This window comes from Protomyctophum bolini (assembly GCF_963924005.1).
Source record: "Protomyctophum bolini genome assembly, chromosome: 8".
NCBI lineage: Eukaryota > Metazoa > Chordata > Actinopteri > Myctophiformes > Myctophidae > Protomyctophum > Protomyctophum bolini.
Window position 1 is genome coordinate 33568452 of NC_137869.1, and position 15907 is coordinate 33584358.

Below are 15907 nucleotides of genomic sequence, written 5' to 3' on the forward strand. Positions count from 1 at the left end.
TTTTGAACTAACCCAAACACAGTCTATGGTAACAGTGATATTATCTACCTGAGCACGCCGGGGCCCACCTGCGGGGCTCGCTCTTGCGCACAGAGGAGGGAGATGTTTTACCTCGTCTGCACGAAAGGGGGAGGGGGGTGGAAGCAGGGGCGGAAAGGCGAAACGGAGAGGGGAAGGGGGTGGGGGCGAATAGGCGGGGTGGGGGGAGGGTTTTTTACAAGCTAACACGCATGAGGCTGTCGGGGCAGGTCGAGCCTGCAGACTCGCTGACTTTTCATCAGCTAGTTTTTCATTGCCTTTAACGGCCACACTGTAATTAATCAGATGTCTGGGGCTGGATAGGCACGCAAGGGCCGGGTTCAAGACCTTTTGTTTGGATAGATGCCTCGTCAGGTGTGTCGCTGTATAAATAGTTACCAGCCTGTTTTCTCACAACGCCTCCCAGGGAAAGTTAAATTAGAGACACATATCCCAACATGAACAGGCCTCACGGAGGCAGCAATTATGGTTGCTTCTTCTTGTTTTTTTAGCATAATTGGAGATGGTTGGATGCAAATGCGGCAGGGGCATAAACCATGTATGTACCCGACATTGGATTCTATTTATACTGCCTCTAACCCCCTCGTGAACTGCTAATCACAGTTTTCTTTTTCTTTTTTGCACACAAGTCAAGTCAAATGAAAATAATCTCATTATGAACATTATGAAATGTAAAGGTGCAAGTTTCTTTAACATGAGAGAAGTACCGGTAAGAGGCGAGACTATAGGGCCCCGGTTAACTCCAGACTCCCCATGGATATGAACAGTGGTGGGAAAAGTAGGCTACTCACATTTTGTAGCTACTTTAGTCAAAGTATCAATATCGCAATATAGAAATACTCTGTTACAAGAAAAGAAAATACAATCGACGAGTTTGACGTCAACGCTTTGCCATGAAAACATTTGGCTGAGAAAAACATTATATTGGGCAGGCAGGCAAAATAGAGATCCAGCAATCCATCTTAGCAAGATGTGAGTGCATATGGATGATGAGTTGAGTTAACCAATGAACCACACTACATCAAAGTTACTGTACTGCCAAAGGGTGATTGGGACTGAAGCCAGGTCGTATATTATAATATCTTCTAGGCACAAACACATATAAAAAACATTGCTACATGACTTATAGGCCGAGTTCAGCTAAGGTGTCACATCACTTGTAATGTATGTAGTTACTTATGACTCAAGGCAGAATAATAATATATGGTAGTTGATCAAAAAACTTTGATCATGATTCCTCAAACTTTCCAGAATGATAAACATTATGGGCCTGAACATGAGATCCCAATGAGATCATAAACATTGTACATATAATCAACATCCTGTGTCTGATATGGAATGCCTATCTGATATACACTACACTGTTCAAATGTTCATATAACTCAGGTTATCCAAATGGAACCAAATGGACCTCAGGATCTGCAGGATTTGTTTCCATATGTAGACTCTCACACTGTATTGTCCGATACAAAGTAGAGCCAGACAGGTTCCTGTGGTTTGCTGTGCACCCAAGCAGATGCTGTTTGCTCCAACGGATCAATGGCACAGTTCCTCAGAGCAGACGCACAGGACACATTACAGCCCCGCTGCCAGCTGGAGGAGATTAGGCCTTTTTCCGATCAAACTTCCGATCCTTAATGATATTAATATACGAAATATCACCGGATCAATATCTAATAGCACTCATTACAAACAGTAACATCTGCCCAGGAGCAGCAGGTCTCTAATTACACATGCACTGACCCATGTATATCTAAAAGCATACTGTAGATATGAGAAAGGGTATGCATTTATTGCTGAAACTAATACATTTAACCCTGATATTTGAAGTCACAGTATGCCGGGGGAAAAACTGTATACCGTTGAAATCACACTGACTTTAAGTGTGTCAATGTGCATCTGTCTTTGTGTGTGACACACACGTGTGACACACACGCACACTTAAAGCACCATTGCTTATTTGGGACGTAAAGAGAAGAAGTTGAATATGGCAGTGGCCAATGGTGTTTATTTATCAGGGCAGACCTCACTGTAGAGTCACCCAGAATAACAAAAATGAACAAATTAAAAAGGTCTAGTCCTTACTCCTTACACACTTTGCTCGAATGCACAACTGAAAAACAAATAAATATAACCCACAGACCAATGTTACCAATCAGTCTGTGTGTTTGTTGAGGTTGTATAGGAGCTGATACCTCGGTTACTCCTGATGTATATATTGTGTCAAATGACCCTTGTCTTGTAGCAGCGATGGTTGAATGAGTGAGAAGGAACGGAGGTAGGCAGGCAGGTTGCAGTCTTACGAATCCAGCTTTATTGTCAGGATTCACTCAGTACAACAAGGCAGAGGCACGGGCTGAAGGCCCCGTGCCTTCAGTTCGGAGTCACATCATAGTAGCCAATCTATGTGAACACAAACAGTGGTCCCAAACATTGCCATATATTCACTTCACAAAGTCCCCCCTCCGGATTCAAACAGGCTGCCTCCTCTCTATGGGAGCCAATCAGATTGTTGCTTTCACCGGATCTGCCTGTAAGAGGTAGACGGGACATCTGGCATGTAGCTCATGTGGCACAGTGACTATACGGTTTATATCAATAGGACTAATTAAATATCAATACTATATTATAAGGTATGCGGAACCTTATTTAACACATAATGTCACAAAGGTAGAATGTAATATATTATTAACAGGACTAACTGATTCAATCAGGAATACATTGTATAGCAGAGCAGAGCAGGAAGCTCCCTGAACACAGTTGAGATATTTCATCAAGATTAGAACTGTCCCGTGACCCCTGGGGTCTTGACAGCTCCTAACAGAGACATTGTATGTACAGGACTGATTGTAAATAACTCTACGCATATTACTCTTTCTATGAAGTTACCACAGTTTGCATGTTCTAACTGTGTCAGCCCGTGTACCTTATCTGATCCATATTCATCATATTCCCCCCTCAACAGGCTTTTACGCCTGTTGCAATACTATTACAGCATCAGAATCCATAACCTGCCAAATTAATATTTCCAAAAATATTTTTCTTATTTTTTTTCCCTAAAATTCAAAATTAATCATTCATTAAACCATAGTTTGACGTGATAAGACCCCCCTCGACACAGGAGCATCTTGTTAACCACCTAAATTGTATCAGAACAAACCCCCTATTGTTGACAGGTTTAACTTTGAACCATATGTAAAATCCTATTTAGACCAAATCAAATTCCTATACTGATTAAATTCAAATACCTGTAAATGAAAACACTCAAGATGTGACAAATAAACATTAAAAATAGTACCATTTCCAGTACCTTGCTATATCTACTTGACTCATGTCAGCACAGAATACAACAAACATCAAAACAACATTTTCAGACATTAATCACAATCCAGATGAACAACGATTTATTTTCTCTCCATGACGCAAATTGTTCAGACGTCCAGACACGCGGTAGGAAACAGTTCCCACATTTCTTTTTTCGCCTACAGAATAACAACGCTTGGAAAAATCCTTCTTGATTCTCAGCACTGGCATAGCTCTCAGATCTGTAGGTACAGAGCAGACAGTCACCATATGTCTCAACACAAGTGTATCTTCGAGCAATCACAAGGCTCTAGTGGACAGCTTATTGTACAGTCATGTCAATCATGAAAGCAATAGCATTGAAACTCTCTTCTCCATTGTAACATGAACGTTGGAACGCTCCGCCCTCCTCTCTTCAGAGCAGAAGTAGTTCCTCTTCTTCATTGTAGCCTCAGCCCGTGGGCCCCATGGCCACAGAATAGTTTTCTTTCCGACACCTTCCTGCAGCGAACACAACAGCAGCAGTGAAGATCACCTGCTGTTTTGATCTCCTGATGATAGAAGCTGATTTAGGAGCTCCTCTCTCATGTTGCGTAGACAGCTGCCTGTGGACACACCCCCCTGGACTCTCTCCGTCCTCTTGGGATCTTCCTGTTGGCACTGTCGGATGTCACCTGTCGACATCCTCTGGAACCTGTAGACCACTGGTGTAGATGGAATCCATTCCATCGATGGACTCCTCTCTTCCACACCTATTAAAGGAAAATATGCAGGCCTATCTACTGAACCAACTAACAACTCACTGATGTCAAATCAACAAGCTCATTTACCGATAGGGCAGGACTGATGGTTAAGCTCCAACCCTGAAAATTTTCAACCTTGGTTGATCTTCCCTCAGCTGAAAACTCCACTCCCGGAGATATGCCACTCCTGGAGATATGGGTTAAAACCCCCTCAGCCATGCCACCAGCTATAGCCAGCTGCTCAGATCACGGGTTCGCGAATCCCCATGATCACTGTATGTAAAAAGGTTGCGTCAGCCGTCGCCTTCACTCCCCATACACACACAGGCATCTTGACTAAGGCCAATAATTTGTTCAGAGTCCTTGCAATCTACTTTTGACATCAGACTCTAGTCTCTCCTCACTCCTGGAGAGCAAAGATCTTCAAACACTGTCATATCTGTTTCCCTAAATTAGTACCCCCCAATAAATAACTGCTCACAGCTCACAGTGGGTCTTCTAAAACACAGTGGTATAGAAGATAAGACATGACAGGACAGGAGGTCCACGACCTTATCTCTTCAGGGTGAAAGGAATAGCTCTCGCCTCTCCCCCTCTTAACAACACTTCACTGGACACAGCTTGGTCTGTCCCCAAGTAAGTCTCTGCATGAAGTACATTCAGACATTCATTAATTTACTCACTCATACATTATTCTCAAACAAACATCGTGATTTCACTCACACAGGCTTGTTCTCAATCACATCATGATTTCACTCACACAGGCTTGTAATCTTCTCATTTAAACCCCTGGCCAGCCTACCCTCATTCAAGCTTCATATGACCTGGCAAGCAGTTGCTTCTTCTGACACCTTTAAGATGTACCAAATCAAATTTCACCACCAAAAATAAAAAAATGTCAACAGTAGACAACGTCTACCATCGCTATGCCTTTTTTAAATGAGAACATCCCATGCCGCAGACACTATAATACAGAGTCGCTTGAAATTACTACTACTATTTAGTAACATTATTTTCCAACCCTTCAAACATAACACATTCACATCACACAATAGTTTCTTAGACTACTACCCTTGACTCAATCACTCACTCAAAAGCGACACAATGTGCTTCTCTTACACATACATGGAAACCCATAATGGTCACCCATACATCCCCCACACTCATTTGCATACAACCAAACTCATGTAATCAGTAGATTAGTAGATTAGTAGATTTAACTCACTCAAAGCAACTGTTTTATCCTACTATCAAAATTGTCCCCAATCTCTGAGTTTTGGAGCACAAGACAACAAGCCATAGAGCTGTTGTCTCCGTCAAATTGAACATGAACATCCGCCATAATATCTATATTATCCTTTTAAGAAAAAAGTCAATCTACTTTTTAAAACAGCCACTGTTCAAAAAATGAGGTGATAACCATTCCGTTCAGACAGGTCTGATTAGAATAGCCATCTCAGCTACTATTTCTCCAAAAGGCCTAATCCCAAACCATATTACTATAGTGAAGTTAATAGTCTAGCTATTTTGATTACTATATGCCAAATGGATACTTTAGCTCCACATTTTAACACAGAAATTGTCCATAACTGCACCTTAAATAATTTCTTAAATTTAATTTCACACATACACTCTAACGTACATGATTAGCCATTTTATAGTTCCCTTATCTAATTTAGTTCATTTATAATTTCTTAACCTCCTACTAACCTCCCCCCTTGAGCCATTTCCATCATATGGCTCATGACAGGAATCTCAAAGAAAACAGTGCAAAATCACCAGGCACACCCTGTATCATCATATGCCATCTATAAATCAACACATCACTCTCACCAGTCACAGAAGAACACAAATACACTCACACAGTCAGTAGAACAAATCAACCGACACACACACACATCACAGACGTACCCATGCACCCAAGGCACACGCACTCACGCACGCACTCCAAAATCCTAGGCTTGTTTGTCAAGCCAAAGATAGAGAACATTCTATCAAACATCATGACTGTCCCCTCCCAAAAAGAGCAGACATGAACTAACTAAAAACCAGATGAAAAAACATACACCGGTCACATAATAACCCCAATAACACTCACACACAAGTCCCCAACGAAATCAGCACCAAAAGAGCGCATACCCACACACGCACGCACGCGCACGGAGCGGGCATAAAGGAAAACCGCAAAGGGCTACTGGGTAAAAAATGGCCGACAAGATCACAACAAGTCGTTCGTGAAACCTGCGACAAATGACAAATATAACGAAAACAAATCAGCATGTCCCCCATATGACAGACATCACAAGGAAAGTAACCACAACGCAAACGAAAAACAAAGTATTAAAGTTTAAACACTTTTGTACCTGCATGAACTACAAAGGGATTCCCCTCCTCCGGAGAAAACCCTCACCCCCACAACATGAAGGTATACACGGTCCCATAATGAACCACAGAAAAAACAAGAGATCTCAATCCAACATCATTCAATAGGCCTTCCACCGCCGGCACTAAACTTCCACGGTTTCGACTGGCTACGTGAAGAATTAATAATCATAATTAATAATTCCAAACTCCTGAAGAACATAATACCCGTGGCAAGCGTTGGTCCATGTTACCCAACTAAACCCCTGAAGGTACTTCCAGGGAGACAGCTAATTCACCCAAAATATTGCCTCCCCTTGAATTGGAAATATCACTCCCCAAAAACAGCAATTTGGTCATTACAACAATATGAGAAATACACAAAAACACGCTCCCAAAAAATAGAAACAAAGGAAATATTTATACAGCCAGGCCATATCTTCCAGCTGCAATAATAGCCAGGTATATATATGCCTTATGATGAATCATCACTTTGACGATGAGCCATCATAAAGCTAGAATTTGGACTTTATTGTCGTAAAAAGTGTTTTTAAACCAGGGTTAACGACGAGGTATGAGCTCTCGCCCGGTGACTACAGAAAAATAAACACTGACAAATGAATTGCGCGTTGTCTACTGAGCGGACGTACTAACCCTCTCTCCTCCCCCAAATCACATCACTCACTCACCCCATCACCGCAACAACAGTCACCCACAAAACCAGCCGTAGGTCCGTCTCGCGTGGCGTAAAAGAAAAAAAACTCCACCAAACGCTCCTCCAACATCGGTGCGCCATTCTGATGTATATATTGTGTCAAATGACCCTTGTCTTGTAGCAGCGATGGTTGAATGAGTGAGAAGGAACGGAGGTAGGCAGGCAGGTTGCAGTCTTACGAATCCAGCTTTATTGTCAGGATTCACTCAGTACAACAAGGCAGAGGCACGGGCTGAAGGCCCCGTGCCTTCAGTTCGGAGTCACATCATAGTAGCCAATCTATGTGAACACAAACAGTGGTCCCAAACATTGCCATATATTCACTTCACAAAGTCCCCCCTCCGGATTCAAACAGGCTGCCTCCTCTCTATGGGAGCCAATCAGATTGTTGCTTTCACCGGATCTGCCTGTAAGAGGTAGACGGGACATCTGGCATGTAGCTCATGTGGCACAGTGACTATACGGTTTATATCAATAGGACTAATTAAATATCAATACTATATTATAAGGTATGCGGAACCTTATTTAACACATAATGTCACAAAGGTAGAATGTAATATATTATTAACAGGACTAACTGATTCAATCAGGAATACATTGTATAGCAGAGCAGAGCAGGAAGCTCCCTGAACACAGTTGAGATATTTCATCAAGATTAGAACTGTCCCGTGACCCCTGGGGTCTTGACAGCTCCTAACAGAGACATTGTATGTACAGGACTGATTGTAAATAACTCTACGCATATTACTCTTTCTATGAAGTTACCACAGTTTGCATGTTCTAACTGTGTCAGCCCGTGTACCTTATCTGATCCATATTCATCACTCCCTAAAACCATCCGTATATTTGCAGTTAGGGCCCTGGGGCTGAGATGCTCCACCTCTCAATCAGAGGAATAAGAAGGGGCGGTTGAGGGTTCAGACGGTGTGAAAGTAGTGCTCGGGAGCCCCGCGGTAGGTTGGGAGGCAGGGCCAAGCATCTCGTGCAAACCACTATGCGTGAGTAGAGTGTTTGGATCCTATTTCAAGTTTAGACAGAAAGGGCCTGAATGGCTGCCAGGTAAACAGCGCTGCGCAGGTACTGATTTGGCTGTGTGTTTATGCTTACATAAAAAACAGCCTCCAGCGCTGCTGAATGGAAGGGAGGCCATATCAGCCACGGTGATAACGCTAGGTGTCTATAGCCCAGATCAATCATTGCTCCCTTTTTTCTTTTGTTCACTGTGCCTCTCCCCCACCAGCCACCACCCCACTCCCCAGCTGTGGAGAGACTCGGCGTGCGAGAGGGGGGCTCTATAGCGTGTGAAGAGCTCAGATAGGCGATAGCAGGCAGATAGGGCAGCAACAGAGCCCATGTGGCCCGCATGGTTGAGGGCCATTGCTAGGCACGCAGGGACATTTCATTTTTTTGTAGCGAAGGGATTAGGGTGGTCACCCTGTTTTATACTGGGGTTACATTGAGTTACCCCAGATTAACCACTTAATCCCTATATGCGTCTTCGCCTGCGGTCCCCCGTGGGTCTGTACATGGCCCCCTCCTCTTTTCCCTCTGTGTCCACAAGACAGGATCTATGAGCTGTGTTGTGAGCTCGTATATCAACTTTTGGGGGCTTTTAGGGTTAATGTGGTTATAGGTCTGCACCGTCTCTGGTCAGAGTTCCGAAACTCAAATTCAAGTTGACCTGACCTGCCGTTGTACCTTGGAACCATGACGCAGGCCTTGGGCAATTCCTTAAAAGCACCGTGTCAAGATGGAAGCACTCGCACAATAATGCACATTAGCACGTATACATGCGTATGCACACGCACAATATTATTTTAAACACTGCATTAAGATGAATTGTGGGGGTCCCAAAAATTACATCATTGTCTTACGTGTGATGGAGGCTCCAGTGCGTACCTTTCACCTGTACTTCACCTGTACTTCACCTCTCTTCTTAATTACTTTAATTATACCCTTGTTACCTTCGTTTATTTATATGCAACTCTTTTTCTCCCTGTTGGTTTGGCAGGGTGTGATCACCTCAGGTAAGAATGCAAGGAACCTAAAATAGCAACCTGCCACTGCCAACTGACTGCAGGATATGCTGCCCCACATTTCACATTCTCATTTAGTTATGGCTCAGATAAAAGCAACAGAGATTTATGTTCGACAAACCACACATATGAAAACTCCTACTTAGTGGGTGTGTGTATGTGTGCAAGTGTGCATGTCACATGTGTGTGTTCATTACAGGTATGCAACAATTAACACATATTTGCTGAAGGTAGAGTATTGCATTATGAGTGATGCTTGCTGTGTGTGTCAAAACACCCGAGAAATCATTGTGTGGGGATTGGGAACTTTGTTTTTCCTCTGTAAAGTGTTCAGGTGTGCTGTTGATTATATGGACTGGAGCCCCCCCGCTATTTATCTTCCAAAACAAAAAAGGGGTACGGTGCTAAAGCAGTGCAACCAAGCATGTAAGAAACGTTTAGAAGGCTACATTGTTGGGTAATAACTGTAATCCACGCTCAAGGGAATAAACTCGATGGAATGCACGCAGCTTACTCCTCCATTCCACTGTCACACACTTTCACACCCACCTGAGTAGACGCAGACAGACACACACACACACACACACACACACACACACACACACACACACACACACACACACACACACACACACACACACACAGTGAAAGAATTAATGGAATTGGCATGGAAATGCCAAGCCCTTTCGAGGCTTTCTGTGTTGTTAGTTGGTAGTTACATTGCCTACCTGGGAGCCCCAGTGAAGCATGTCTACTATCAGCCGGGCCTGTCAGGGACTGGATCTACTGCCCAGAATCTGGAGAATGCTGGTTACACAGCGCCTCTAGCTCACCAGCCCGCTCTTCCATGCTCACGCAGTGCACTGTGCTTTATTTACACAGGGCCATGAGGGCCGGACACCCTTCAGTCACAGAGAAGAAAGAGAACAGAGATGCAATGCAGGTAAGAAGTCATCGGCAGGCATGCAGACGAGGGTTAGCGTGTGAGCGCGGCCCGCCACAGAGGTGTAGCTATTTTTAGACGCCTCGCTGGATTCACCGGGTGAGTTTGCATTGCTGGCATTCCACCCGCGCCGACACTTAAAGAGATTTCACTTGTCACTCAAACGGGACACTTAGGGCCTCAAAAGGCTTTCTAAAACAACGAGGTGCCAATTCTGTTAGACACACACTACCAACAAGTGCTATAGTCGGCTTGTTTTTCTCCCTCGCCTGGTGGAGTTGATTCATCTGACCTCAGCGACCCCTGAAGAGCCGCAGACAATGAGATGCCATTGCTGAAATAATCTCTGTGGCAACACAATGTAAAGGTCACTGATGATCCCACTGCCGAGAACCTTTGTGCAAAACCACCTGTAGTTTTAGACGTGATTATCCCTCATCAGCTATGAAAACACCACCAATAATCTACTGAGGGTATTGCTGGTGGCATCCAAAAAAGCCTTAACAAAAAAGTGGCTTACAAATGTTATACCAACTATAAATGAATGGATTGATTTAATCTATAGTATATTTATTATGGAGAGAATTACATTCAGCTTTTGAGGTCAGGTTGAAGTCTTCACAGATAAGTGGTTTAGATGGATTACTCTACCATAAGACCTGACTTTGTTTAAATTCAGTTAAATCTGTTTAACCTGTAGAAGCAGATGCACCTGTTTGAGGTACTTATGTATTATGATCATCAATAGAGAATAGAGGCAGATATCTCCCCTTGTGTATTGTACGTATATTGTCTTGTTTTGTTTTGTTTCTGTTATGTATTACAATTGTACAATTGTCATAGTCGTTTCGTTTACATGCAGTATGTTTGATTAAAATTCAATAAAAAGTAAATTGAAAACATTAAAATATACACCAATATACCTATATGAGGCGTGCGTGCGCGTGTGTGTGTGTGTGTGTGTGTGTGTGTGTGCGTGCGTGCGTGCGTGCGTGCGTGCGTGCGTGAGAGAGTGAGAGTGAGTGAGTGATGGATCGAGCAAGCGAGAGACAGAATGAAAACAGGTGCATTACCTCTCACGGCAAATTGTTTCAGCACAGGTGTGCATATGGCCATCTTGGCAGCGTGTGGGTAATTGAATACAACTTCATTGCACTTGCATAAAGATATGAGCACAGAGCAGGAACGCCTTCCTCCCAACACTGCCCCATTACTCAGCTGTCTTAAAACCCTCTTTGAAACTCTTTTCAGAGTCTGGCAATGATGGTGATAATGATAGCGCACGTGAGACTGCTTTCATTAGTTCTGGGTTTAGACTCACAGTGGTGGGCCTCTGCAGTTTCAGCCAAAACATATTGGTTTCAGCTGTGCTACACAGTAAAATCCAGAGTGTTAATTTACATTGTAATGGGTCCAAAAGAAATTTGAGTGGTGCAACCACTCCAAGGAACAGCAATGTCCGTGTTCACCTATGTGTTGGTTCACCTATGTGACATTAATGAGCACCAGTATTACTAAGTGTCCTGAATCATAGCCACGTTGACAACGTTTGTATAATAAACCAACCCGTTTGTAAATCCAAGATTTCAGCGAGTTATGACTGTTTTTGTTTGTGCTGCCATTGAACATACTGTACTGTAGTCCCGAAGCAAGATGGCCACCGGTTGAACTACGTCAGAGACTCCGCCTTGAGCCATCTAGCCTTTATATATGTCTATGAGCCAAGCAGCACCACATTTTTTGGGTCCCTGATCAGAGTTTTTTTTGCTCTGTGTAAAACAATATGAATTTGTGTGAAGTGTCATGAACTATAGCAAAACTTTTTTCAAGAGAAGTACTGTGGCTATTTCTTTTAAATCTCACAGACTTTAGGAAGGTTTACACTTGGTCAATAGGTTGGGTTAGAGAGATGGGTTGAAAAGATGACCAATCTTCAGTCTTACTATTTAGCAAAAAGCCTATCGTTTGTGTGAGAGAGAATGGAGAGAGAGACAGAAGCCTATGATCAGTTGATTTGAAATCATCATCAATGCGGTTATGAAAGCCATGATAGTGCAGGTTTGCTTGTCTGCAGTTGTAGCTATACTTGGTAAAGCTCAGGTCCCAAGTCCAAATAGCCAGCGGCCTGTGTAAAGGTGTGTCATAGCAGTAGACAGTTTAATGATTATCACCCGCCCCAGGCCAAGCTCATAAGTCATGTTACTTTCAAACTTCTCTGCATCGCCATCCCGGCTTACAAGTGTTGACGGAAAAGAAGGTTGGCCAAATGTTGCGTGTTTGGTTGCTGATGTTATGAACGTCAAGCGTAATGTGTCTTGGATGAGACGTATGCAGTTAGACGTTATGATTAAGATTATGCTACTAAAGTTTAGGGTTACCCTGCAGTACATCCTCCTCATTCCTGCACAAATGCCATTCTCTGAACTTCTCACGACCTTTAATTCTTTGTTTTTCGAAGTCTGGGCAAACCTATTTAACACAAGCTTACATATCTTTCATTGTGCGCTTCATGGAACCAATCCAATCCCATCTATTTTAACAGTTGTGTGTCATCACAGCATTGCGTTTGGGATCCCCATTCCTTCAGAGTCAAAGGCTGCCTTAAGCACAGTTCCAATTAAGAGACAAAAGTCTGCATATGAAAAGCGCAACATAATCAACCTTTCTGTTGCTCTGTTTCTCTCGTTTTGTTGTCTCTGTCGCTGTGCCTGCATATTGTTCAGCTGGAGACGGTGCGTGCAACCTTCGACAGCTCTTGTCGAGTGATTAAGTCTAAGTTGCTGTTCCCCGAACATGCATTACATTAACTTGGATATAGTGAACATCAAAGAGGGATTATGATGGATGATAAACAGTAAAAGACACTCTTTTTTCAGTAACTTTAAGGATTAGTTGATGCATGGCTCAACTTGAATATTGAAGCCTGCCTGGGAAATAAAATACATTGCAAAATGATTTTGTTTAATCAACCTTGTAGATTAAAATAAAATAAAATATGAATAAAGCATTCCTGTTAGTGGGTCTTTAGGAAACTGTAGTAATCAAGATGCAATTTTGTATTCTGCATCACCATCCTTCATCCAGACATGATAAAACCTCAAATCAACATCCACACTTGCAACACCTCACACACTACCTCACACACTAAAAGTCAGACAGACAGAATCTGACTGACTGATTGATACACAGTGATACACAGTGCCTACAAACACAGACAGAAAGACTGACTGACTGATAGACACAGACAGACAGACAGACAGACAGACAGACAGTCAGTCAGACAGACAGACAGACAGACAGACAGACAGACAGACAGACAGACAGACAGACAGGCAGGCAGAGAGAGAGAGAGAGAGAGAGAGAGAGAGAGGGGAGAAACAAATGGGTACAGGTATACAGCATTAGGTACTACTACCTACAGTTTGTAAAATGTTCACTATTATTCACTGTTCTCTCTATGACCTTTATCTTTTCTTTTCTATGTTTTTAATCGCTGGCGTGGCATGTTGGAGTGAAATTATAGGCTATCTATCCTTCAATCGCTTCAATGGATTTGAGATGCTAACCACGCCTGTGGGCCGTCCCTTGCCGAGGGATTATATTATAACAAGGCACGCGTGTCTCCGGAGAGAAATCTGAATTCAGCAGCAAGCAGCTCGGGTTTAGGGTGCCTCCCGCTCTTCAAAAGACAGAGCTTCCCTCGACAGAAAGCGATCTCCGCTTTCAGGATTCCTACAGAACACTGCTTGATTTACACCTGCTCTGTCACCGGTAATTCGACAGAACTTTCACGTCGTCTTTATATACATTTTTAAACAAGAATCTCACTGAGATTCACGAACACTGAACAGTCTAAAGGACACAGGTGAGACCGAGCGGAAACTTTACATTTTTAAAATGAAACTCGAAATTTTCTCTGCAAACCACTTCGTCCAGAAGCCAATGGAGTTTTGCATCGACGCCGAGGCAAGCGTCCCCTCGCCCCTGTCCGGAGACGAGCTGGGCTCGGACGGAGACTGTGTGGCCAACAGCCCCGCACCTGTCACGCAGAGCAGCGATGGGAAAGGGAAGCCGTACACCCGGAGACCCAAGCCCCCTTACTCTTACATCGCTCTCATCGCCATGGCTATACGCGACTCGGGCAGTGGTCGCCTCACTCTGGCAGAGATAAACGACTATCTGATGAAGAAGTTCCCGTTTTTCCGAGGCAGTTACACCGGCTGGCGGAACTCTGTGCGCCACAACCTGTCACTCAACGACTGCTTCCTCAAAGTGTTGCGGGACCCGTCCAGGCCCTGGGGCAAGGACAACTACTGGATGCTCAACCCGCACAGCGAATACACTTTCGCTGACGGGGTGTTCCGCCGCAGGAGAAAGCGCATCAGCAAGAGACAAGCCAAGGAGCAGGAGAGCCCCGACATCCTCCACCACCACCACACCCCCAGCGAGGACCCTCGCCTCTCCATCCCTGCTGCTGGCGCGGCGCCCTCCTCGCGACAGGAGAAGGCGGGGGGGAAGTTCTACAGTTCTTTCGCCATCGACAGCATCCTCAGCACGCCGTTCAAAAGGAGGGAGGATGTGGCACACCGCGGCACCGACACAGACTGCAATAATGCCAACCCCAGCGCCCGGCTGTACTGGTCCCCCCCTGTCGGGGCCCACATGTTGCCCTACAACCTGAACTACCCGGCCTTTGGGCCCGCGCAGCAGGCATACCACAGGTGCAGCGGCGTGCCAGAGGCAGCTTCTTACAGCAGCAGCGAGCAGCAGCACAGCAGAGATGCCCTCGCATCATACCTGCACCTGACGTCACAGGGCATGCCGAAGGCAGAGGCTTTCCCCGCGCCGAGGATGCCCACGGCGCGAGGCGGAAGTTTCCATATAGACTCGTTGCTCTCATAATAACTTATATAATTATATAACACAGCCACAACACTGGACTACTTTGTATGTTGTAACCATATGTGCACTTTTGTGGGCGGTGTGTTAGTTGTCATTCTTTGCTTTGGTTTAACTGTTTTGGGGGATCTGTATCGTCATGCCATGCATGGCTATAAGTCAGCATGCAGTGATTAACGTGCAAAGTGGCGTCTTGTCAAGTTGTCAAATGCGTATTGTTGTATGTGGTCAATTAAGACTAAGCCAATTAGTTGCGGCTATAAAAGGACATTGTGTGTGTGTGTGTGTGTGTGTGTGTGTGTGTGTGTGTGTGTGTGTTTGTCTTGGGGGAGGGGATATAATGGTTCATATAGGTCATTTCTACTGTACGACGGCTACCAAGTGCCATATGTTGAAATCTATTTATATTGTAATGTTTTTTTGTATGACCTGCTGCATAAAATATTGTTGTGTAAAAGAGTGTTGCATATTGTCAGAGCTGCGATGAGAATCACATGCTCCTCTCTGGCTGGACAAAAAGCATGGAAATGCTGTTTTGCTATAATATTGATTCATGCATGCCTGTTATTTTTATTAATAAAAATCTTGAAAGGTTTACATCAAGCGTCCAGAGTTTTAATAATTAGTATGCTAAATTGCAGGGAGAGAGAGTGATGTTTGATAGCTCATATACTTCATCACCACCACTTCTATTCAGCGACAAACTATAGGCTACCACTGCAGCATCACACAGACACATGCAGTTTAATGCAACAGGCACGCCCCTCTTCTATAAATATAGGTAATATTTTTAAATTTTGCAATTCAACCACATTTTTCTGCAGTCCCTCCCTGGGCACTGTGGGCGGGATATGAAATTGCAAGTATA

General features: G+C 43.9%; 1 protein-coding gene across 1 annotated transcript; it reads left to right on the top strand.

The window, feature by feature from the left end:
* Nucleotides 1–13780: 13780 nt before the first annotated feature.
* Nucleotides 13781–15636, top strand: foxq1b (forkhead box Q1b). The gene has a single exon (XM_080769465.1). The coding sequence runs from the start codon at nucleotides 14038–14040 to the stop codon at nucleotides 15040–15042; it is 1005 nt and encodes a 334-aa protein (XP_080625591.1). The 5' UTR covers nucleotides 13781–14037; the 3' UTR covers nucleotides 15043–15636.
* The last annotated feature ends 271 nt before the right edge of the window (nucleotides 15637–15907 follow it).

Bases quoted from the DNA above. Each gene is read 5' to 3' on its own strand.
- foxq1b (XM_080769465.1), top strand. From the start codon at position 14,038: ATGAAACTCGAAATTTTCTCTGCAAACCACTTCGTCCAGAAGCCAATG.